The sequence below is a fragment of the Anabrus simplex genome, chromosome 1 (assembly GCF_040414725.1).
Source record: "Anabrus simplex isolate iqAnaSimp1 chromosome 1, ASM4041472v1, whole genome shotgun sequence".
Lineage (NCBI taxonomy): Eukaryota > Metazoa > Arthropoda > Insecta > Orthoptera > Tettigoniidae > Anabrus > Anabrus simplex.
In genome coordinates, this window is record NC_090265.1 from 545,723,558 (window position 1) to 545,749,964 (window position 26,407).

Sequence of the window (26,407 nt, forward strand, 5' to 3'; positions counted from 1 at the left end):
GTCACACTTTAGCGATACACATGCAGCGAATGGTATTCAGCACCTGCCTCACCACTGGCAACGCACAGTGGAAACCTTGGGTGATTATTCTGAAGGTCTGTAACCAGTGGAGACCTGTCCTTTGTACGTAGTCTTGCATATTTGCTCTCTATACCATAATAAAACAATGTTTACCAATGTCACTTTCCTACGAGAATCTCCTTACGTCAGAATTTGTCTTCAGGCACTATGCATAAGTACATGCCCTATATTTCCAAATACATATCTTACATTTTCCATGTTGTCTCCTGTTCGCAAGAAGAAAAATAGTTGCCATGACTTATGACTCAACCCCCGTATATACATCAAAACTGAAGGAGGTAAAAAAGCTACAAAATAGTACATTTTTTTATGCTCTCTGTGCAAATTTCAACAGAGATGTAAAGGTTGACAGTTTACAAACTTTAAGTGTGGTAATGATAGTTTTCTGAGACTTAATTTTACGCTATACAATAAAACATTCACCGAAGAAACAATATTACACAATTAAATAGAAGTCTGGTGTGATTATATAATTAAAAATCATTTAGTATTTGTCTACACACTAAGAAACCAACAGACGCTAAAGAGACTGCCAGACTGACAAATGCACATGGCAAGCAGGTGAATCATACCTCAGTGTCCAATTTTGGCAAAAAAAATATACCCCTGCTACCCTTTTGCACAGCACATGCAAAGTATCTACTACTTGCTGTAGCGCTTTACAAATCAGTTAGCCGTGACAAACGATATTTCCTGTGTATTTCCCCTAATAATTTTGTTAAAAATTAAAGAAAATAGTTAGCTAAAAAGACAAGGGCTTGTAAAAATTGCTTGTTTAATAATTCCTATTCCTATAATTCTTAGTTTCAGTTAGCTAAAATGGAATAAAAATGTAATATTTTCTCCACAAAGTGGGGAGGGGGACACTCGTGCCCCCTAATTGCCACTACTGCTAGGGGGCGCACATGTCCCTCCCTCATTTGTAGATGCAAGATGCCGAATAAGGCCTTAGTAGCCGTGTGAGCCACAGAGCTAAGTTGAGTGAACATACAGCATGCGCCAACAAACGCACACTTGACAAGCCTTTGACCAGCTAGATGAGTTTGAGAGAGGCCTCAATTGTATTTGTAGTCAATAGTAATAGGCTGACTTTTTCAAACTAAAGTTCTGTCATCATAGGAAAAATATTTTTGCTTACAAACAGCCAACAGGAATAAGAAGTACAATAGATAGTCTTACTAAAGTTCTCTACCGAGCTCGATAGCTGCAGTCGCTTAAGTGCGGCCAGTATCCAGTATTCGGGAGATAGTAGGTTCGAACCCCACTGTCGGCAGCCCTGAAAATGGTTTTCCGTGGTTTCCCATTTTCACACCAGGCAAATGCTGGGGCTGTACCTTAATTAAGGCCACGGCCGCTTCCTTCCCACTCCTAGCCCTTCCCTGTCCAATCGTCGCCATAAGACCTATCTGTGTTGGTGCGACGTAAAGCAACTAGCAAAAAAAAAAAAAGAAGTTCGACTGTTCAAATTAAAGTATATTTCTCTAATTATCTTCCTGCCCAAACACTGACAAACTCACTACAAAACTGATCTCAACAATGAGATTTAGATAGAAGCCTCTGAAATCACTGTCATTCTCCTGTTTCTCATCATTTCTTCTGCTTTTGGAAGCATGAGTTAAGATAGACACTTATGTTACACTCTTAATTTTATAGAAAATAGTGAAACGTCAAAGTTCTGTGAAAGACAGCCGTCATTGTAATTAATGCTTTATCACATCAGACAGATTGCTTCATAGTCATAATAATTATAACATGTAGTGGCCATACTTTATGTGCGCTCCTACCCTTGATGTTGAGAATAACCAATATTAAATTGTGTAAGACCCATTTGATATATGGGTTACTACCTGACTCTGTAAGGTGTGAAAATTTGAAAGAAATATAATTAGGAAAACTCATGGCCCAGTAAAAGAAAATGAATTTTGGAGAGTAAAAGATTTGAAGAAAAGTTCAAGAGACCTATGGTAATTCTGGATAGCAATTAAGTATGATTTAAAAAATTGCATCAGATGCCTCAATTAGGGCATTTTCAGTGAGAAAATGATAAACACTACCCAAGTGTATGCTGAATAACTGACAGTAATAGCAAGTTGTAGAGTTTACCCTAGTTCTTTTATATTTTCATCACTGACCTGCAATTGTGAATCTTATTGACTTTCATCACATGCTGTCGTATTTCCTCTGAAGTAAGAATGATCTTTCTAATTGGCATCCTATCACATTATGTTCTCTCAATAGACGAATCACTGAATGAGTAGGCTTAATGAATGACCAATTGTGAAATTACATTCAGTTCAACAAACAAAAGAGGAGGCTAAATATCTGACTCCGGGGATGTAATGCTACCTAGATTATATGGACTTCCTAAAATCAATTTAAGAAAAGAAACATTCCCCTCAGACCAATTGTTAGTGCGATAGATTCTCCAATCAATCAATCAATCAATCAATCAATCAATCAATACTGATCTGCATTTAGGGCAGTCGCCCAGGTGGCAGATTCCCTATCTGTTGCTTTCCTAGCCTTTTCCGAAATGATTTCAAAGAAATTGGAAATTTATTGAACATCTCCCTTGGTAAGTTATTCCAATCCCTAATTCCCCTTCCTATAAATGAATATTTGCCCCAGTTTGTCCTCTTGGATTCCAACTTTATCTTCATATTGTGATCTTTCCTACTTTTATAGACGCCATTCAAACCTATTCGTCTACTAATGTCATTCCACGCCATCTCTCCGCTGACAGCTCGGAACATACCACTTAATATATACCGTAAGTAATAATAATAACAACGTAAACGTTTCCACCTTTTCAGTACTACAATATATTCACAAAATTACAAATTACACGGTACTAGTTTCGACCCATCTAGGGGTCATCATCAGCCGTATTGGAGCAAAGATCATTTGTGGCGAAATCCTAAGAAAATGTTATTTTAAAGAATAACAAGTGAAATGAGATGTTATGGTAATAGTTAATAATACAAGGAATATACATACTAAGAGGTTTTTAACAAAGAATAAAGTATAAATGGGGTGTTGTAAAAATTATAATCATGGAAATCAGTAAGTTCTTGTATTGAAATGAAATATGGCTTAGGAAGAGGGCTTAAGGTGGGGCTGAAGGGTGCGGGAGAAAGTGTAACTGTCTTGGAAAAGTACCTTTGATTAAATTTAGGATTGAGTTTAGGTTGGCTGCATTATTGTTTCTGAGGAAAGTGATAAATAGATCGAAGAGTATGTTGGGTTTCTCTGAGATTTCATTGAGATTGTGACTGGCATTAAAGTGGAAAATTACTACATACACCTAGACCAATACTTTAATGCCAGTCACAATCTCAATGAAATCTCAGAGAAACCCAACATACTCTTTGATCTATTTATCACTTTCCTCAGAAACAATAATGCAGCCAACCTAAACTCAATCCTAAATTTAATCAAAGGTACTTTTCCAAGACAGTTACACTTTCTCCCGCACCCTTTAGCCCCACCTTAAGCCCTCTTCCTAAGCCATATTTCATTTCAATACAAGAACTTACTGATTTCCATGATTATAATTTTTACAACACCCCATTTATACTTTATTCTTTGTTAAAAACCTCTTAGTATGTATATTCCTTGTATTATTAACTATTACCATAACATCTCATTTCACTTGTTATTCTTTAAAATAACATTTTCTTAGGATTTTACCACAAATGATCTTTGCTCCAATACGGCTGATGATGACCCCTAGATGGGTCAAAACTAGTACCGTGTAATTTGTAATTTTGTGAATATATTGTAGTATTGAAAAGGTGGAAACGTTTACGTTGTTGTTATTATTATTACTTATGGTATATATTATTCTCAGTTCAATACGGACCAAAAACATGAAATTCATAACCATCAACATACCACTTAGTCGAGCAGCTCTTCTTCTTTCTCTCAATTCTTCCCAACCCAAACATTGCAACATTTTTGTAACGCTACTCTTTTGTCGGAAATCACCCAGAACAAATCGAGCTGCTTTTCTTTGGATTTTTTCCAGTTCTTGAATCAGGTAATCCTGGTGAGGGTCCCATACACTGGAACCATACTCTAGTTGGGGTCTTACCAGAGACTTATATGCACTCTCCTTTACATCCTTACTACAACCCCTAAACACCCTCATAACCATGTGCAGAGATCGGTACCCTTTATTTACAGTCCCATTTATGTGATTACCCCAGTGAAGATCTTTCCTTATATTAACACCTAGATACTTACAATGAGCCCCAAAAGGAACTTTACGTATGCTTTGGCTAAATACCTAAGCAAGTTGCTTCATCCAGATAGAGGATGTACTAAATCATAGGTAGGGACACTCGCTGAGCTGAGTGGCTCAGATGGTTGAGGCACTGGCCTTCTGACCCCAACTTGGCAGGTTTCATCCTGGCTCAGTCCGGGGATATTTGAAAGTGCTCAAATATGTCGGCCTCGTGTCGGTAGATTTACTGGCACTTAAAAGAACTCCTGCAGAACTAAATTCCAGCACTTCAGTGTCTCTAAAAACCATTAAAGTATTTCATGAGAAGTAAAGCCATATTATTATTATTATTATTATTATTATTATTATTATTATTATTATTATTTAGGGACACTCTGTATTTCGTTAATAAGTTGTCAACCATATCCTTTCAACCTAATGCACTTCTGATGAGTTTCAATGTGGAGTCTTCCTTTACTAAAGTGCTGATTGACTTGGTCATGTCTGTCATTGAACATCTGATCCATGAGGACATTACTAAGCTATTTCACCACTGCATGACTTCAACCTATTTCTTGTGGGGTGGGATGGAGTGGCTATGGGAAGTGCACTCTCGTCGGTAGTGGCTAATTTCTTTATGGAGCATTTTGAGGAGGCTATTGCTTTGGCGCCTGTCAAACCTATGATTTGGTGGAAGTATGTTGATGACACATTTGTGGTATGGACAGAAGGTCCTGAGAAACTTCATGTATTTTCAAACCACCTAAATCAGCAACATCCTTGAATTAAATTCACTATGGAGATAGACGGATGCCTTCCTTTCTTGGATGTTCTAATAAGAAAGAAACTGGACGGCTCCTTAGGAACCTACCCACACAAACCACTATCTCCATGCAGATTCTCACCACCATCCAGCACAAAAACAGGGCATTCTCATGACAATCACCATGAGAGTGACACAAATTTGTAAGCCAAGCTGTACTCTCATGTCTCATGTGAGATACATATCCATCATTTTGCTGGCCTTTTCAAAGATAATTGACGAATACTGCTTTTCCTCTTGTTTCTTATCATACCGAAAGTAGTCCTTATTTTTGATATACAGAAGTTAACATACAATTACCTCTTTTGTAAAACATTAAGCAGGATACCTGTCAAAAAAAAGATGTCATGAAATACTACTACCAGAAATGTGAATTCAAAACTGTTAATGTCAGAAAGAAAGATTGTACAATAAAGCAGACAAAGTTTCTGATGATCTGTCAGCACTTACATTATAGAAACCTAAGAAACGCTCCTCTACAGTTCCATCACCATTAATGAACATTACTATTACAGAGCACTAGCCTGCTTGGCGGCCATGATCGTTAAGGCATTAAAGTCTAAACGGTCTGACACCATGGTTAGCTGGTCCGAGTCCCATTTCTTGAAACAAATTTCACCATCAGAATGTTGGCTGGCAGGGTAGGGGAGCTGGTGGTAAACAATTTCTAATCACTAGATTGCGTGCCAGAAGCCTGAATTAAATTCCGAACCTCTCTGCAGTACCCATATGGAGTGGGCATATGATGCTGTTGATGGTAATTCGTCCATCAGATGGGGCGTTAAGCCTGGAACAGGCCCCTCAAAGCTATTCAACAGGAGTAGGCTATATGCTGGCACCGGGTTTCAACCTCTCCCTTTCTACTATCATATATATCATGTCATTCATTTCATCTCATTAACTTCTCTGATGAGGTTGATGTCTCACCTCATACCCGACCCTGTAGAGAAATGGGACAATGGTTGGAAAAAACTATTACAAAACACAGACACCTGTGTGATATCTGTTATAATACTTACCTTAACAGGGGAAAAATCCCAGCAGTGTCCACTTCAGTTCTTGCAAAATCATTGATGTAGTCTGAAATGCATTCAATAGTTTATTTTGTAAACTTTTTGACTCATCACTGAATACATTTTTTATCTTTACTGCTTTTATATTTCTACAGGACAACTTGGTACCTGTAACATCAACTTTTCCTTGAAATTCCCACTATTTATTGAGCATTTCATTGTGACTGCAAAATGCAAATTCTTGCTTATTTAAATAGAGTACTGCATCAATCACTAACTGTAGGTAAAGCCTGTCCAAACGTGCAGATGAACAAACCAAAATTAATCCATCTCTGAACATGTGAGATATAAGAAAGTCCACTTTGGCTATGTTTGGCTTTGTACAGTCAGCTGGATGCATTTTTCAACATGGACCGCAGTTCCCACTCATTGCGTCAGTCGCTCTCACTTTACCCTCTCTCCTCTCTCTCCTCTTTGTGATATGTACTTGCATACATCGCTGTGAAATTATATGCACGTGGCATGCTCGCACATAGCGCAGTGGATCAGCTGTAGGCTACAAAATTCATGCCTATGATAAAAGCTAAGATTTCAATCACAGTGTAAACATTTGTTTTGTTCCCAAATGAATACACCATGATGTTATCAGGCAAGGAACACACCAAGTTTGGCTGAACTAACTTCGATGCTAAGTGCTTACTCCATTGTGACATGCATTCACACTGTAACTTAACTTCATTTTAGGGTTCTGTATTGACTTTACATGAATCACTTTTTATTCCTCGACTACTTATATTTAATAATAATAATGTAGTAAGTATTGAACAGGAGGAACCTACAAAATGATATTCTGTCGAGGAATAAAACTTTATTCACACGTGTCAAAATGGCAGTTTTAACATTCATGAGGCAGCGATTCAGCGATTTGGTGTGTTGTTCTGCCTAGGGTTGCCCAGAGATGGATACAGCAGTGGCAGGTATCAGGGGGCATTGGTTGTCTACTGGGCACTGACTTAAAGTGGGATTATACCAGGAAAGAAGACAACAGGTTAGTTGAAACTTCACAGGAGAACCCATTCTTAAACTCACTGGAGCTCATGCAGGTGATCAATTTTCCTGGAAGTCCAAATACGGTCAGTAAACGATTACGAGAAGCTGGACTCCACTGCAGAAAATGTGCTGCCAAAGAGTCTTTTTCTGATGAACAGACGGTCGATCAATGTGCCTTTGCTGGTGAGGAGTTAAATCATAATTGGGATCATGTGATCTTCTCTGGACTTCTTTCATTTCAGCAGAGGTCAGGCTGGTTCACATTTGCAGGCCATGGGGAGTCCAAAATGGCAAAAAAAAAAAAAATATATATATATATATATTCCTTTAGTAACTGCATGTCTGTGTCGTGTAGGGATGGATATCACCTGATGAGGCTGGAGTGGTTCATCGGATAGAGTTTATTGTGTTATGAAATGAGGTGATAGAATTCCAGTAAACTTACATTTTTTTAAATTGCCCTGCTCTTAGATATTCAGAAGCCATTTTATAATTTGCAACATAAACCTTCTCTCCAGAAAACTTTATCACCTTACTTTCAGTCTTAAAAAGAACAATTATACTATTTTTCAAATCAGTGGAAAGATAATGAACCCATCAGTTTAAAATGTTGAGTTATGCAGAGATCTCTATTATGTTGCAAGTTTATACAGGCTACAGTCCACCTCTTGACCATATTTTTCATATACTCAGTGAAAATGAAATATTTTCAAGAACAAAGGTGTTTTTTGTATCCTAAGTAGTATATTTTTTCATTACATGCATATGCTTCTTCTTGCTTGGCTCCTTCTCATTTGTGCTATTTTGATCCTCAATTATCCCTTCTTAAAACAAATTGTACAGGCAGGAGTGTGTAATCCTGATCATCCAGAAGGTCTTCTCATAGCACTAGAGCCTGAGGCTGCCTCCATCTGCTGCCGCAAGCTGAGACTCAACCAGCTAATTCCAGAGCGGTCATCTGAACAAGGTCGCAGAACACCCTCTACCCCTGGTTCTACCAGTAGTCTGCCCATGCTTGATGCTGCAGCCTCAGGTCTTGTTTTTGAAGAAGCCAAGGAAGGTAATGTGTAAGAAATGTTGATATCAATGTAGATTTTACACTCTATAACAAAAAACGACGCACCAGGAAGGCGTTGTCCGATTGTAAGGAAATTACGTATGCAAAGACATTCGGACCGAACATGCAAATGATTAAAGTTTCGTGTCCAATGAATGAATAGCGGGAGCTCCCATGCATCCAAACTGCGCATGCATCAGGTGTATATAACGCATGATTCTGAAGCGTATGCTCAAAGTAGTTGTTGCATTTGACTGCGCTATCTTAACATCGACTGTAAGAATGCCACGCCGAAGGATTCGTGCTCATTACAAGCAGATGTCAGAGTTTGAAAGAGGTCGTGCGATCGGATTGAAAGAAACTGGTTGGTCAAATCGAGCTGTCGCTGGACATTTGGGTCGAAGTGATGCGGCGATCACATGATGCTGGCAAGTGTGGGTCAGCAACAGCAGGCATCAGCATCAGGACGGCAGTGGTCGACTGAGAGCCACAACAGCACGGGCAGACAGAGCGATTGTCAGAACAGCTGTCACAGCACCGGAGTCGTTGTTATCAACTATCCATCATATGACCCGCACACATGTGTCCACCATGACCATCAACAGATGTCTGAGCGAGCGGAATTTGCGCTCGCGCCACCCGTTACGCTGCTTACCACTCACGCCTGTTCACCATCAAGCCAGATTATAATGATGCCGCGCTCGAGCAACATGGAACTGCGCTGACTGGGGACGTATAGTCTTTAGTGACGAGTCCAGTTTCCAACGGTGCCTTGACTATCGCACGCCACACAGCCCCACAACAGGGTGATGGTCTGGAGTGCCATCTCTTTTCATAGCTCGACCCCTCTGGTAGTCATTCCTGGCACACTGACAGCACAGCAGTATGTTGATGACATTCTACGGCCGGTTGTGTTACTGTTCCTTCAGCGAGATCCAGGCCTTACTTTGCAACAGGAAAATGCCCAGCCGAACACGGCACGTGTTTCTATGAACTGTCTTCAAGCTTGCCCTATCCTTCCTTTGCCAGCTCGGTCACCGGATCTCTCTCCATTAGAGCACATTTGGGACTTCATGGGAAGGCGAATGCCAACATCCCGGAATGTCGCAGATTTAGCCCAACAGTTGGAAACCATTTGGCACTAAATTCCGCAGGACACCATCCGGGAACTTTATCAGTCTATGTCACGTCGAGTGACAGCTTGCGTCCAGGCCAGGGGTGGACCAATACCTTATTGACGTCCTCATTTTGTAACGCTCTAACTCTGCAATAAATCATTTGATTGTTCTGTACTTTTGATTGTTTGTTTTCCTATGTCTGTTCCTCACATCCTCCAATTTTTATAGCCATCGGACATTTCCTTCCTGATGCGTCATTTTTGTTGTGTTACAGTGTATTATTTATTTTTGCTGGAAAGTTTCACGTATATCATCTCATATTTATAGTTCCTGTACTTAAAAAAAGTAAACTTGCAATATACATGCTGCAAACTACAGTGCAATACACTTGCTGTGAACTACAGTGAAAATGGTTAACGTGCAACAATTATCACTGAAAATCTATAGGTTAATGACTTCTTCACTTGAAAGACAAATAGCTGCATGCTCTAACTTTAACTTATAATAAAACACCAGGACCTGATCAGATTCCAGATGAAGTTTTAAAACTGATAGCAGAAGATAATATACAGTACAGGAGAAATCCCAGATGACTGGCTACAATTAACATTCATTTCTATACTAAAGAAATCACACTCAAGGAAATGTAGTGGTTACTGCCTCATAAGTCTTAATGAGTCACATTCTGAGGACACTTCTGTGTATTATGCACAGATAAGCTAGTGTGAAATGGACATGGACAACAACCAAATGAGGTTTAGAAATGGTGTTCGTACCCAAGAGGCGTTATTCAGTGTCAAGGTCCTCCTTCAGAGATGCCAAGAATAATGCAAAGATGTATTTGCATATTTCATTTACTTCTTTTTCTTCTTCCTGGTACGTTTCTGGTTATGCAGGATTTCATTTACTATGAGAAGGGATTCAACAGAGTCTAACATGAAAAACTGACTGAAATTCTCCAGTAGAAACAGTTAGACATAAAATATATCTGTATCATACAAACGAGCAAGTCACAGTCAAGGTCAGACAAACAAGAATTTCAGAAATATGTATCGAAAGAGGAGTATGCCAAGGATGTATACTTTCACTGCTCCTAATCAATCTCTTTGCCAATTACATATTCAAAGAAGCCTTGCACGATACTGAGCTAGTTGTGAAAGTAAATGGAGTTATCATAATATTAGATATGTAGATGCATGGAGGCCTTGACACAAAAGACTTCAGTGATGATAAAGCTTAAGACAATGACACGTCCTACATATTTTAATCTTTGTCTTTTTTATTGTTTTTTGTTCTTTGTTTTTCTCTTGGTTGCCGTTTAGTTATCTAAAGATAATAAAAGTAAGTTTTCCCTATAATAAAATATAAAGATGGCACCCTGATTATATGTGACACTATTAAAGGTCTTCAAGAACTGCTTGGTAGAACTCATCTCAGTGGATTAAGATATGGTCTAAACATAAATATCACAAACACTAATTTCATGGTATTTAACAGACATGACCTTGGAGGTGCCTCCATTTCATTATAATTAAGATGTAGATTGACTAAGTTAGTTCTTATACCTTAAAGGTTTGTTCCAACACACAGTTCGGAACGCGTTCAGAACCAATACCAACAACTGTGAAAGCGCAAGCGCGTACTGAGTCCCGTTCAGAACTGGTTCATTATCGCAGAGTGTTGGAACGCAAATAGAATCGTTCTGTGCGCAATCAGCATCATCTAGTGACAGCAGGAGAAACAAATCATTTATTTGGCGGGTACTTGATTACTGTAATGAGGAGATAAGGAATAAATTATGTTTACATTCTTAATGTATTGACAATGTCATTCCGAATCCTTTTAGCATCTCTAGCATCATCATCGTCATCGTCCTCAACATCGCCTATTTCCTGTTGAGGCAAGGCCCTTTCCACAATAATGTCGATGTCATTCTCTTCCAATACAGCATTACTCAAACATGGATGGAACACTAAATAACTGTAGGTATAGAATAAAAGCCTTTCCTATTTATATAGGAATACGTGTCATTTCCTGGTTTGTCAATTTTTATGTGAGATCCATTGATGGCCCAGCGGCCGTAGCCGTGTTGAAACACCGGATTCCGTGAGATCTCTGAAGTTAAGGAACATTGGGTGTGGTCAGGAGTTGGATGGGTTGCCATGCGCTGTTGGTGGGGAGTAAGGGAATGGAGGAGCGGAAAGGAACTGGCCACCCTACCGCACGTAAACTCCGGCTCAGACATACCTCTTCGGAGGTTCGGACCTGCCTTCGGGCAGAATAACCCTTACCTTACCATTGATGGCCCCAATAAAACCTGGAAACCCTCTTTTTCTGAAAGTAGTTCACTGTCCTTTTTTTCAACTTCTGTAAGCCAGGTGGTTATTTGGGCAGATAGATAGATAGACTGCTCAAAAATAGAACAACTCTTTGGAGCACCCTGTGTAAACAGCTGATGGTAACATCAAATCTGTCAGCAACATCTCTGAAACTTGCAGTATGATGCTCCATGAACCACAGAAATATGAGGACCTGAAAGTAGCAATGCATATGTATTATGCCAAAGATTAAAATACATGTATAGGCATTTGCTGAGAAATGAATGCACGAAGTGTAGTCAACTATAAATTACCACTGTTGACCTGACTTCGAGCTGACAGTTTTTCATACTGCCCATAGTACCTTTTAAACTGAGGAGTTTGCTGAAACTGCTCAGCAACTGTCTGAGTGACCCGAAAATGTTATAAAAATGAATCATCTTCATACTGAGGGACTGTTTGTTCTGAAAATATAAAGGTATAAGCCATAACTCTATGATCCTTTTCACCAGAATTTAATCATTGTGTAAACACATAAGAATTAGAAAATTTATTTTCCAAATGGGGTATTTTCTTACTTCCTTCTGCCATGAATTCATTCTACATTTGAATGAATGCACTTATTTTTGGAAATGATTGAAGATGTCCTATTCCACTTTTCCCCCCCTTCCCACAAATGAATATTTCCTCCGGTTATTATACCATTGGCGTAACTTTATTTTAAACTCATGATCGAACCTACCTCTATAAACACCTTGAGTCTTTAAGCTCTTTCCATTATCCTCCCAAGCACTTTCACCTGTATATGCCAAGTATAGGCCGCGCACCTTTTAGCGATATCTCTTTGTACGGTAGAAGGAGTAAGGAGGGAGCTCTCCCAGTTCTGGTAATACCGCCAACTGAATGGAAATGAAATCTGAATTGAATCAATAATATGATCGATCGATATGAATTTTCTAAACCTTTAGTATCTTAAGCCAACAACTGTGTCATACACACATTATATAACATTATATAACATTTCTCGATGCGAATCTTGTTCCCAGCATGAATTCTATAGTTTGGCTTTGCTGTGTAAACAGCAACAGTACTAGTACGTAAAGTGTACGCCAGATGTCGCACAGCGATGCATAAGTGATTCATTGTTTGTGTTTCAAAGGTTGCCAATACGAATCTCGAAGATGCCCGAGGTCGACCTACTCAGCACTAGGGTGTCCATGTATCGCTAAAAGGTGCGCGTACGGTACATACCCCCCTATCTTGCTCTCAACCTCCTTTCTGTCAAACTTTCCCTCCCAAATTTCCTTAGCATGATACTAACACTGCTGGTCATTCTGTGGTCCCCATCACATAACTAACCTGCTTTACTCTGTACCCACTCCAATTCTTTTACCAATAATTCTTGATAAGGATCCCTTACCTGTGAAGCATATTCCAGTTGAGATCTTGCAAGTATTAAATATGCCGGGCTGAGTGGCTCAGACAGTGGACGCACTGGCCTTCTGACCCCAACTTGGCAGGTTCGATCCTGGTTCAGTCCGGTGGTATTTGAAGGTGCTCAAATACGTCAGCCTCATGTTGGTAGATTTACTGGCACGTAAAAGAACTCTTTGCGGGACAAAATTCTGGCACATCGGCGTCTCTGAAAACCGTTAAAGTAGTTAGTGGGACGTAAAGCAAATAACATTATTAGTATTAAATATGCCATCTCTTTTGTACCCCTGCTTGTTCCTTTTAATATCCGCATTGCAATGTGCAGTGACCTAAATGCTTTATTGACTACATACCTTATATGTCTTCCCCAGTGAGATATACCACTACCTGATGTGACTCCTAAGTATCTATAATTATCTTCAAAATTCACTTTCCTCCCCCCCCCCCCCCCATTTAGCAATTATGCATTTTCCTGCATGTCTTGTTCCTGAAACTAACTGCTTGACTCCTTTCAACATTCATTTTCATCCCATTTTTCTGAGTCCAGATACTGTATGTATTTTGTCCAGAACCTCCTACAATATTTTAAACTCATCTAAATAGTTGTCCGGCTCCATGGCTAAATGGTTAGCGTGCTGGCCTTTGGTCACAGGGGTCCCGGGTTCGATTCCCGGCAGGGTCGGGAATTTTAACCTTAATTGGTTACGGGGGCTGGGTGTATGTGTCGTCTTCATCATCATTTCATCCTCATCACGACGCGCAGGTCGCCTACGGGAGTCGAATCAAAAGACCTGCATCAGGCGAGCCAAACATGTCCTCGGACATTCCCGGCACTAAAAGCCATACGCCATTTCATTTCATATAAATAGTTCACTTTTCTATCTACAATTTGTAAGTTCAATCCTTCTTGTATATTGTTCACAAAAATTACAAACCTGTGAAGGCACCAGTTTACTGCCCTCTCCTATACCCCTCCCCACTTTCTGAGGTTCTGTTAATGACCCATCTGCCTACTATCCAGTCCTATTTTTCTCATTTCCTTGATAAGTATCATGGCATACTCTGTGAAAAGCTTTAGAGAAGTCTATTGCTATACAATCCAACTGTTCACTCTTGTCTAAAACCTCTGACACATCCTGAGCACTCCTGTCTCCCATTTTAGGTCTGGAATTTTATTTTGTACCCCTTCTGTGTTTTAATATAGCTATACATATTTCTCCATGCTGTCTCCCTTTCACTAGCTTACTCTCAAGAAAATCTTGTGCTGTTGATGTGAAGTCTAAAACATAAAATTTCATTTTTATTACATTTTAATATTTAATGACTTGCAAAATTATTTATATCTGATAAGAAATTCCTGGCACACCTGCTTCCCCTATTCCTTCTATAAATAGTATACCCTTTTGGAAAAACATCCCCTCAGCATCACAATTGGGCAATTCAAAAAGAAAATTCAAGACAGGGTCCAACCCACATAACCAGAGCATCTTGCTCTTGAAAGTGGGCATAGATATAGTTGATTGGGTAAGCGACTATGGTGTAAAGGTTAGCACTCTGGACTCTGAATCCAGCGATCTGAGATCATATCTTGGTGGAACCTCCATAAACAGGTTCCAGGAAGGACATTCCAGGGAACATTAATGGACAAGGCAAGTTTACATGCGAGGATTTACAGAAGGCAGAATTTATTTTATTTTTTTAAAGGTTCCGGTACCAGCCGTGACCTTAATGAAAGTAAGTTACAACATTTGCCTGGTGTGAAAATAGGAGACCACGGACAACCATCTTCAGGGCTGCAGACAGTGGGGGCTCGAACCCACTAACTTCTGACAGATGCGCGACCGTAATCCGGCCGAAAACGATACATTTATCGGAGCTCAGCAAATCGCAATACTTATCTGAACGGAATTACCTATACTGATATGTTTACATTAGGATTAAAATCTCGTGAAAAAAACCTTGTGCAATCAAGTTAATATATTCAGTATTATAGCAGTCATCTCCATACAGGCCATGAAGGCCCTTGGAATGGTGGAAGGTGAAGGCTTCCATTATTCGTAACCTCGGCTTCAATATTATAGGCCTAACCTAATTATAAAGCTTGAATTGTTAGTTACCGTACCTAAATAATTTTCATTCTTTTTTTCTAGGTATGTTCATATCTAACTCATCCTCATCACTTAAGTTTTCCTCACAGAGGTCACTGTCATCATCTAAATCACCCATTTTCCTTACTTTCCAAAATCTCAAGAAATGTAGGGTTATATTGGCCACAGGGGTTACAGAGGAAGTGCAGTGCGGTGCAGTGCAGATCTAAGTGCGCAGATTGTGTTCCGAACTCTTATTGGAACAAACCTACTAGTGCGCATGACCAGAACGTCTAGTTTTCACTTTAGACTGAGAATCGTTTTCACCACTTTGGAACTGTTACAAAGCAGTTCCGAATGGTGTTGGAACAGCAAGCTGGGAATTCAGAATCATTCAGAACCGATTCTCATTTATGTTGGAACGCCCTTCGAGTTACTGCACATGAGCAGACAGTTCAGAATCAATTCGGAATCGTGTTGGAACAAACCTTAAGAGAACCATAACAGACAATATGGAGTCTGAAAACAAAATCATGTGCCATATTGAAATTTCTAGATCATCTTTCCAAAAGATAAGGTCATCTAAATGTAAACCTCAAACTCAGGTAAAGGGTGTTGAAATGCTATGCTACACTTCTTTAGCAGAGACCTCAACTGTATGGTTCGAACACCATAAAGGCCAACCAGAAGAGGTAAACCTAGGGAAACAAGAGATCTACAAACCCACAATCACCTGTTACAAATCTAAATACCATCTCTATGAGATTGAAGTAATGGGACTTATGGTCGGAGCATGCAGCACCATACCTAGGCACTTTGCCGACACATGGAAGAGTTCCCAGCTACCCATGGAGGATATTCACAAAATAGTTAAAACAGCTCTCTTAAGGTTCCATTAGGCTCCTGAGGGACCACAAATTCACTGCATAATGTTGTTACTAACAAAAGCTCTTGAAATTTTGTAATTTCTATGTTTTATTCCTTTGTAATGTCTCCACCACATGTGATCTGTATTACACTGTCATTCATCATAGCCTGTTGATACAGGAGGTATACAGACCTGTATATTAGTTAAAATATTAGTGTTAGCAAGGATATGATTGGTGTTAGTATCATTATAATTAGTTTAATTAGGGTTTTTATCAGTTAATATTATAACTACATTTGGCAGTCAAATATTCAGTCATACTGTTTGATTTTTATGGCATTGCCTTTGCACTTACAAAATGGACCCCGAGTACAGACCTTACACAATGCACAGTAAAGGGTCGGTATTAAAATTATGACCCTTTGATTCTCTTACAAACAGAGCAAGAGTACACAAGTGAAGGGTGAACTTTTGTTCCTGATTGATTGTAAGCTAGTTATTTGATTTAACAGCAATATTAAATCTCATATTAAAACATGCAATATCCAATTTTCTCTCATTGTTTATTCATATGCCTTTTCTAGCAGTATGGTTTTTTTTTTTTTGGTTTTTTTTTTCAGGTACTCGCTACATGGTTGTAGACTGTGGAGGAGGCACAGTGGATATCACAGTTCATGAGTTGAGTGAGAACAAGGGAACTTTGAGAGAGCTACATAAGGCAACTGGTGGACCTTGGGGCTCAATGGGTAAGCTTCACTTCACAAATAGTATAAAGGCTAGTCTGTAACAAGCTTGTCTATTTACTACCCTGAGAAATGGTCACTGGATTAAAAGAAAATCAAAGCTCTCTCTGTGCAGGCCATGAAAGTTCATGAAGGAGTGGAAGGTTGAGGCTTCCACCATTATTAACCTCAGTACTATGTGGGATAGAGTGGAATCTCATGCTCTAGTGCCATTGGCTATATCCACACTGGTGCACTTTCCTCTTCAACTTTGCTTACAGCTGTCAGTGCACTTTCAACACCAAGTTAGTCTAGCACATGCCTTTGATTGAATGTGTTGGCTGTATGCCTTTAGCTGTACACACCTGTGCACCATTATTGTTCAAACAGTCAGTATTATAGACGTAAAGCTGCAATGAATGAAACAGATGCTGTCAAATTAATGGGTTAAAGTGTGGCAATTTTATTGCTGTAAAAAAATGGGAGAAAGACACGAAAAATACTGAGGATCGATATAGGTGAAGTAACGTTTTAAAACACGTTGTTGGAATAATGAGGGAATTTGAATGAAATAACAACGCTGTATTTCAGAACTTTACATGAACGTCCATGCATGCTTTTGGGAATGATGGGAATGATTACAGCAATTTTTATGTGAATGAAGAGGTGTTGTACTTGTCTTCCCCTCCTACACTGCTCTTTCTTTTCCATAGCTTTTTGATGTTCCTTCGAAAAATTCGAACACAGGCTTTTAATTCTGTATTTTCACAATTTGACAATTTGACATAATGGCTATATCAGTATAAGCATCATTTCTCTCCATTTTGCATCTCTAACTTTTGTCTGGAATGTTCAACAAGGCAGTATGTGATGCACAATCTTCAGTAACCTCCACTGTGTATTCTGATGTAATGGTGAAAACAGAAACTTACTAAGTTTCACGGAAGATCCACCATGGGTGGAAATGCATGCTACTACATGTGTCATTGAAAATGGGGCTAGTCAGCTGATTTGAGGTATGCCTCAAGCATGTGTTAAGTGCACCAAACACACATATTGCAGTGCATGCATCTGGCCAAGTAAAAGAGCACCAGTGTGGACATAGCCTTTGCTACATCCCACATCCTAAGTGGTAAACCAGGCATATTTTCACTGTTTTCATTAGGTAGCCCCACACTGTAAATCTATAGAGAGAAAAGTATGCAAGGTACACTTATAAGAGTATCCCCTCTCTTTTGATTTGAGGCAAGTGACCTTAACCATGCCACTGGTGTAGTTTAAGTGAGGGAAGCAGAGGGAGAAGAAACATTTCCGATCTTATAACCATAAACAAAAGGGAAACTGTTCACTGCAGATTATCTGTTGCTGATATTTCTCTGCCACTCATGAAACAAGGTAAGATAAGGGTGTATTCTTCCCAAAGGCAGGTCTGAACCTCCGCAGAGGAGTGCCTGAGCCAGAGTTTACGTGCGGTAGGGTGGCCAGTTCCTTTCCGCTCCTCCATTCCCTTAGCCCCCATCAACAGCACGTGGCAACCCATCCAAATCTTGACCACGCCCAATGTTGCTTAACTTCGGAAATCTCACGGGATCCGGTGTTTCAACACAGCTACGGCTGTTAGCGTGAAACAAGGGACATAAAAGAAATTTAAAAATACACTTGAGAAAACAGCAGTTGAAATTCAGCCTTTGGCCTTATTGAATGAAAAGGAAGTTGAACTGTGCATGGATTTAGAACAAAAAATACAGCACTGAAGGAAAATTTACTTAAATAATTTTTTTTAATTTCAGGGAAATTTTATTTGACTTTTCCCCATTTTCATAAGAATGTTCATGATGATACTCCTTTTTAGCACAAAGTAAAATAGTTCCAGTAATTTGGTCAAAATATCACTTTAGGATAGATATGTGGCTGTGCAAATAATTCAAGAGAACAAGAACTGAATAATTTCTCACTTTGAATAATATTCAGTGAAAAGAAAAGAGAACATTTGAAAAATCATGTTTTAAGAATAAATGTTGATAGGATTCTCAAACTTGCTTATTATTCCTGAACAGTGCTATTTGCTTTATGTTGCACCGACACAGATATGTCTTATGGCGACGATGGGATAGGAAATGCCTAGGAAGTGGAAGGAAATGGCTGTGGCCTTAATTAAGGTACAGCCCCGGCAATTGCCTGGTGTGAAAATGGGAAACCACGGAAAACCATCTTCAGGGCTGCCGACAGTGGGGCTCGAACCCACTATCTCCCGATTACTGGATACTGGCCGCACTTAAGCAACTGCAGCTATCGAGCTCGGTCCTGAACAGTGGGAAAAGGAAAAACTGGTCAACTCTGTTCACATAACCATTCATTCTCACTGCTTTTATGCCAAGAATTCAAATATCTTGAGCCCATTACCCTACAGAGCAAAGTCAGTCTGTATAGACAATGCTCCTGGTACATCCATGAATTTTTACTTTTGTTGACGTACTTTGTTTCTGATTTGGTTAAATTAGTTTGTTAATTTATAACAACATCAATAGTATAATAACAAGTTAAAAGATATTTATTTATATCATCAGGTGTTGATGAAGAGTTTGAGCATCTCCTGGGAGATATTTTTGGGGATGATTTTCTCAACCAGTTCAAACTGAAACGTCCAGCAGCTTATGTGGAACTCATGGTGAGCTTTGAAGCTCGTAAAAGAAGCACCAGTCCTCATCGTGACTCTCCGCTTAACATCTTCCCACCATTTGCTTTCATAGACTTTTATCGCAAGTTTAAAGGTAAAGAGGTGAGTCGAGTTTTTATTACACCAAATACGATATCTAGAGTGGCATAATTTTTGAAATTATTCTTTACTATATGCCTTCAAACCATCAAAATTTAGAAGATACAAAATTAATTTTTGTAATAAAAAACATGCTCTTTATTTCTCACAGAAATTTCTTTCTTTTTGTATGTTTCTTTCAGATAGAACAAGCTGTTCGTAAATATGGTCGTAAAGATATAACATGGTCATCCCAAGGCACTCTTCGATTGCAGCCAAACGTCATGAGGGAGCTATTCAAACCAACACTAGGGAAAATAATTCAAGTAAGAAGATTCTTATTTTCCTTTGGGCAAGTTTTCTCATATTTAAGTGTAGTAATATAAGCTAAATAAGACAAGCAGGAATCCTTGGTCCAAGAACATTACAGCATTCAATAGTTATCCTTGGTATTATTTATACTTCATCTTCACTAATTCTTAGAAAATATAGGAATAACACCTTATTTCAAGTCCCAGGATGAATTTTCCCAATCTTAGGTTCAAGTAATTACAGAGTGATATATACACTTAAGAAAATGGAAATTGCAACACCATGAAAACATTAGTCGTTTGTGTTGATTTTCAAGATATGGAACGATGCCATGTAGGTATGTAAACAATCAAAGTTTCAGACCCATTGGATTGCTGCTACAGGTCTCCCTACGTGATTGGTCGCGGAGGAATCAACTCCAGTATACGAACTCTGGTGTAGCGTAGTTGACTTGCATTACAAGATATTAGAATCATTCCGTATTGACGGTTTTCACTTTACAATGGCGAAAAATGAAAGTATCCTCCTATTCAATAATCATATATTCCGTTTACTTGTTTACTCCGTCTAATGACGGAATATATGATGTATTGAATAGGAGGATACTTTCATTTTTCGCCATTGTAAAGTAGTTGACTTGCAGTCTGTGCAGTGAAGTGTTCCCCATCAAACATGCCTCGACGACAGAGAAGAGCACGCTATCAACAACTGTCACTGTTTGAGAGGGCTCGGATAATTGGGCTGTATGAGGCTGGATTATCACTAAGGACTGTCGCTGCACGTATTGGCCGACAGGTATCTACGGTACAATGTGTATGGCAGCAGTGGTCAAATGAAAGTACCCATGCTCGTAGACCTGGCACAGGCCCAGCACGACAGACAACTGTGAGAGAGGATCGCCGCATCATTCGGATGGCCCGGATGGAACCCCATGCAACAGCAGCGCAAATTCGTGCAGCTGTGGCACCCCATGTTACACAACAAACAGTTGGTAATCGCCTGCATGCAGCTGGCTTACGAGCCCGTGTCCCTGCAGAAGGTGTTCCATTCACCCCAAAACAGTGACCTGGCCTGGTATCGAGAAAGATCGACGTGGGTCGACGAACGGCATAGGGTCGTCTTTAGTGATGAATCGCACTTCTGTCTTGCTCACAGTGATCGCCGGAATCGCATGCACCGACGTACCAGGGAGAGGGGCCGCCCAGATCTTATTGTCAAGAGGCACACAGGGCCAACACCAAGCATTATGGTCTGGGGAGCTATTGGCTTTAATGTGAAATCACAATTATTGCTTGTTGAGGGCACTATGACTGCTCGACAGTACGTTGATAGGGTACTCAATCCAGTGGTTGTCCCTATGATGGCAAACATTGCTAATGGGATGTTACATCAGGACAATGCCTGGGTTCACACTGCACGCATCTCCAGAGAAGCTCTCCATGACATCACAACCTTAGAATGGCCCACCAGATCCCCGGACCTCAGTCCTATTGAGCATGTGTGGGACATGATGGGTCGACAACTGGCCAACTGTCCTCAGCCACCCACAACTCTGGAAAAACTGACCTGTGCAGTGCAGCAAGCATGGGCCACAATTCCTCAGGAAGCTATCCAGGGCCTTATTGACTCCATGCCTCGACGAATTCATCAATGTATTGCAGCTCATGGTGGGCGCATCCTGTATTGATTGTTGTCCAAACTTGCGATCAGAGGGACCTGAAAGTGTAATCATCGAATCACAACCGAACACTCGTCTTGCATGTTGAATTGCAGCAATGTAGCATCACTCCTTCTGGGTACTGCAATTTCCATTTTCTTCAGTGTAGAGGCATATCCACATCCCACACATGCGAGCGAGTGCAAGTGCTCCGGCTGGTAACCACTACATGCACATCTGCGGTAAACTTATCAATCATGAAAATGTAATGGCAAACTACTTACCACATTACTGCACATGCACATCATAATGTGAAATGATATTCCTATGTAGCTACTCCTTGCAACTCTGCATCAAGAACTGTGAGAATTTCATAAACAATTTGTCTGTTGTGTGATAATAATACTGCCATACGTCCTGAAAAAGTGAGATTGTCCTGAATTTTAGCTTTTCCAAAGATGCCCCGCTTTAATTTTTAATTTCCTGCAAATGGCTTGAATTTTACTACTACTACTAGGAAAGAAAAATAAAGCTCTCCTTCATGCACATAATTTGGTGGGATTTTTGTGTTTGGTTTTTTAGTTTAAGTAACTTTTAAATATAACTTCCTCTGCAAAGAGAATGTTCTCATTATCACTGAGAGCACAGAGATTGTGATCTGCTTCCAAAGTCACAGAAAGCTCAATTCCTTCTTTCTGTATGCTTGATTGTGATGTGTAGCTGCTAGATTCTTCATTCTGTCAAAACTAATTTATAATTAAATAAAATTTAGAAAATACATGAAAAAGAAAATATTTAACAACAGATTATATCTGGAAAAGAAACAAACTAATTAAAATAGAATGACTTCTTCTTCTCTCGGTGCCTATCCGTTTCGGATGTTGGCGATCATGATGGCTATTTTCGTCTTGTTTGTGGCAGCGCGGAACAGTTCAACTGATGACATATTGCACCAGCCTCTAAGATTGTCAAGCCAAGATATTCTTCTTCCAGGACCTCTTTTGCTGTTGATTTTCCCCTGGGGTATTTTTTGGAGTAGGTTCTATCTCTCTGTGTTGCGCATTATATGTCCCAAATACTGCAGCTTTCGGCATTTCACTATCTTGATCAACTGAGGTGTTGTGTTCATCCTTCTCATTACCTCCATGTTTGTCATTCTCTAGGTCCAAGATATTCTCAGGATCTGGTATAAAGCCATGTTTCAAAGGCCTCCAGCTTCTTCTCTGTGTTTTTATTTAAGGTCCATGTCTCTACACCATATAAGAGAATAGAAAATACATAACAGTGCAGAAGTCTGATTTTAGTCCCTAAAGTTAGATTGTGGCTCTTAAACACATTACTCATTTTCTGGAACAAACTTCTTGCTTTTCCAATGCGTACCTGGACTTCTTGTGAGCATTCCCAGTCTTCATATATTATGGTTCCAAGGTATGAATATTGTTTTACCCTTTCTATACTCTTTTGATTTATAACCAAGTTTATTCCGGAAATATTTTCCTTACTTATAACCATGAGTTTTGTCTTTACGGTGTTTATTTCAAGCCCGTATTGACTGCTGACTCTTACAGTTCTATCCATTAGTGACTGTACCACTTGGATAATATCAGCAAATACAATTGTATCATCAGCATACCGGATGTTGTTTAATCTCACTCCATTTATCAAAATTCCTTTTTCTATATCTTTCATTATTAAAGAAAATGATCAGATTCTAACAAATCACTCTTTTTTTAAATTGATTAATATTATGGTATTAAGAAGTGTACAACCATTTATATTAAAACCTGTATCCACTGTTTTAATAACTGTTGAAATGTTATAACTTATATTAATGAAGTACTCATCACGTGGATCTTCTTTCCTCACTGGTCCACCTAGGAGTGTGATGTGCCGGGCTGAGTGGCTCAGACGGTTAAGGCGCTGGCCTTCTAACCCCAACTTGACAGGTTCGATCCTGGCTCAGTCCGGTGGTATTTGAAGGTGCTCAAATACGACAGCCCCGTGTCGGTAGATTTACTGGCACGTTAAAGAACTCCTGCGGGACTAAATTCCGGCACCTCGGCGTCTCCGAAGACCTTAAAAAGTAGTTAGTGGGACGTAAAGCAAATAACATTATTATTAGGAGTGTGATGTTGTCACTGGCATTGCGCCAGTTGGCTAGAGTACCATAACTTTCCATTATGCCACATTCCGCTGACGTTATCGGCATTCACGGAATTGTAACTATAGTCTGTTATTATTATTATTATTATTATTATTATTATTATTATTATTATTATTATCCCTTTTAAATTGTTTTGAATGATTTAGAGGAAGTTTAATGAGCACTGGTGAACAAATGAGTTATAATAATTTAATAGAGTTTGAATTGTTGTGGTTTCTTGATATTGCAGTGAAGATTGGGATATCTTTTATGGGTGTGCGATCGTTGAACTTTTTTATGATGTCATGCTATGGTGACATCATAGGCTTTTGTGTAACCATAATTGTAGTCAATTATTATTACTATTATCATTAAAATATTTTAAATGTTTTTGAAATATTTTAGGAGCTGTTTAATGCATATTAACAAATTAATAAATACTGTAATATAATTTTTTATTGGAGTTTGAAATGTTGTGCTTTACTGATAAGGTATGTAATTTAATGAAGTAGAATGAAGAATGGGGAATCTTTAAAAAAGAAAGAAAAAAAGAATATATATATATGTGTGTGTGTGTGTGTGTGTGTGTGTGTGTGTGTGTGTGTGTGTGTGTGTGTGTGTGTGTGTGTGTGTGTGTGTGTGTGTGTGTGTGTGTGTGTGTGTGTGTGTGTGTGTGTGTGTGTGTGTGTGAGAGAGAGAGAGAGAGAGAGAGAGAGAGAGAGAGAGAGAGAGAGAGAGAGAGAGAGATATCGTTGAGGTTATTCTGGCTGGCTTTTTTCATGATGGTATTAATTTCTGTTGACTCCTTTAATGCAAAGATTTGTTTTTTTAATGTGTAATATTTTAAGATCTGAGCCGATGTCTGTGAAGTGGTGGACGTTGTCCCATATGTGTTTGCAGAAGGCATTTTTCTTTTTTGCTACATGTTTAACACTGCACCAACACATCAAAGGTTTTTGACAACAGGATGGGAAAGGAAATATAGCAGCTGTGGCCTTAATTTGGGTACAGCCCCAGCATTTGCCTGGTGTGAAAATGGGAAACTATAGAAAACTTTTCACTTTTTTTCAATCAGTCACTACTGATCTGCATTTAGGGCAGCCATCCAGGTGGCAGATTCCCTATCTGTTGTTTTCCTAGCCTTTTCTTTAATGATTGCATAGAAATTGGAAATTTACATAACATCTCCCTTGGTAAGTTATTCCAATTCCTAACTCCCCTTCCTATAAACAAATATTTGCCCCAATTTGTCCCCTTGAATTCCAGCTTTATCTTCATATTATGATCTTTCTACTTTTAAAGACACTCAAATTCATCTACTGATGGCATGGAATGACATCTCTCCACTGACAGCTCGAAACATACCACTTATTGGACATTATAAATTTTCCATCTAACTCATTCTTGGTTGCCAGCATTTTTCCCCAGTGTGCTAAGTTGGGCTCATCAGTTGATAAATAGCACACCTATAAAGGCTCATGGCTAGTGCATACCGTGGAGGCCACTGCGTAGGCTACTTGGAGCCACCGGCAGTGCCAATGCACTATAAGACAATTTGTCTCATTTTAAAAAATTGATGCCTGCCTGGCCATCAGATGATAAAGATATTGATTCCCATAGGGAACCCGAAATATTTGTTCTGAATGAGTAAATTTATAATACCCATGTAGTTGGTCCGTTATTGGACATTATAAATTTTTCCAGCCAACTCATTCCTGGTTGCCAGCGTTTCGCCCCAGTGTGCTAAGTTGGGCTCATCAATTGGTAAATATCACACCTACAAAGATGCATTGTTCATTAATGATTCCTGGAATGTCCTTCTTGGAACCTGTGTCTGCCGTAAAGTACCTATACATACTCTTCCATTTTTCACTAATATTTGTATGACTGCCCATTATGCTTGCCATCATGTTGTCCTTAGCTGACTTCTTTGCTAGAATCAATTTCTTAGTAAGTCCTGGCTTTGTGTCCCACTAACTACTTTCACCATAACCAATTCACTCGGTCCTGTGCTAATTACTAGTTTCCTGAAAACACTATATATTGCAATCATAAAATCATAAAATGATTACAATGTATCAAAGGAGTGCTGCAAGTTGCATGAAAGTAGGAGGGAAGAGGACAGATTGGCTAGAACAGGAAAACAAGAACACTCACACCATTACTTTTCTTTGTACCTAGTCATGGATGATATAATCACAAGAGTGGCAGAGGACATTGGGGGAGAAAACAGGAAAGCATTGAAGTTTGCAGATAGTTGGGGTGTGGAGAAATAGGGAGGAATAGTTGAATGATGTGATGAAATAGTACAAGGATAAGTCATGAAATTTAGTATAAGGTAGAGTGAGATCATGCAGCTGAAGCAATGACTGGTGGTGAACAACTTAGGAAGGTGGAAAGCTTCAAGTACCCAGGAAACTTAATACAGAAGAAGGGGTGAAAAGTAAGGAAATGAGTAGGGGGAGACAAGCAGAAACATGAAACATTCCTCAAAAATATTAAAAGTTATTGTACAGTAAAGATGTCCCCCACAAAATGGCAAACAAATGATGTGTCATGATGTACTGTATGATACATGCTTCAGAAACTTAGGTAATGAGAGTCAGAGAGAAAAGCTAGTGAGATGACTTTTTAAAAAGTAGAATAGAGTCAAAAAAATGGATAGGATGAGAAATGAGAACCATTGCAGGATAAGGTAGAGGAATCAAGGCTAAGATGGCAAGGACACCTGAAGAGAATGGAGG

At 39.3% G+C, this 26,407-nt stretch overlaps 1 protein-coding gene across 3 annotated transcripts in view; it reads left to right on the forward strand.

The window, feature by feature from the left end:
* Positions 1-26,407, forward strand: part of LOC136857113 (heat shock 70 kDa protein 12A) — a 560,524-nt gene that overhangs the window by 522,674 nt on the left and 11,443 nt on the right. For all 3 annotated transcript variants that reach the window (XM_067135515.2, XM_068225061.1, XM_068225062.1), the window contains 4 exons: positions 8,036-8,252; positions 16,695-16,820; positions 19,364-19,575; positions 19,755-19,877. In XM_067135515.2, the coding sequence (XP_066991616.2) occupies positions 8,036-8,252; positions 16,695-16,820; positions 19,364-19,575; positions 19,755-19,877 (678 nt within the window). The remainder of the gene's footprint in view (positions 1-8,035; positions 8,253-16,694; positions 16,821-19,363; positions 19,576-19,754; positions 19,878-26,407) is intronic.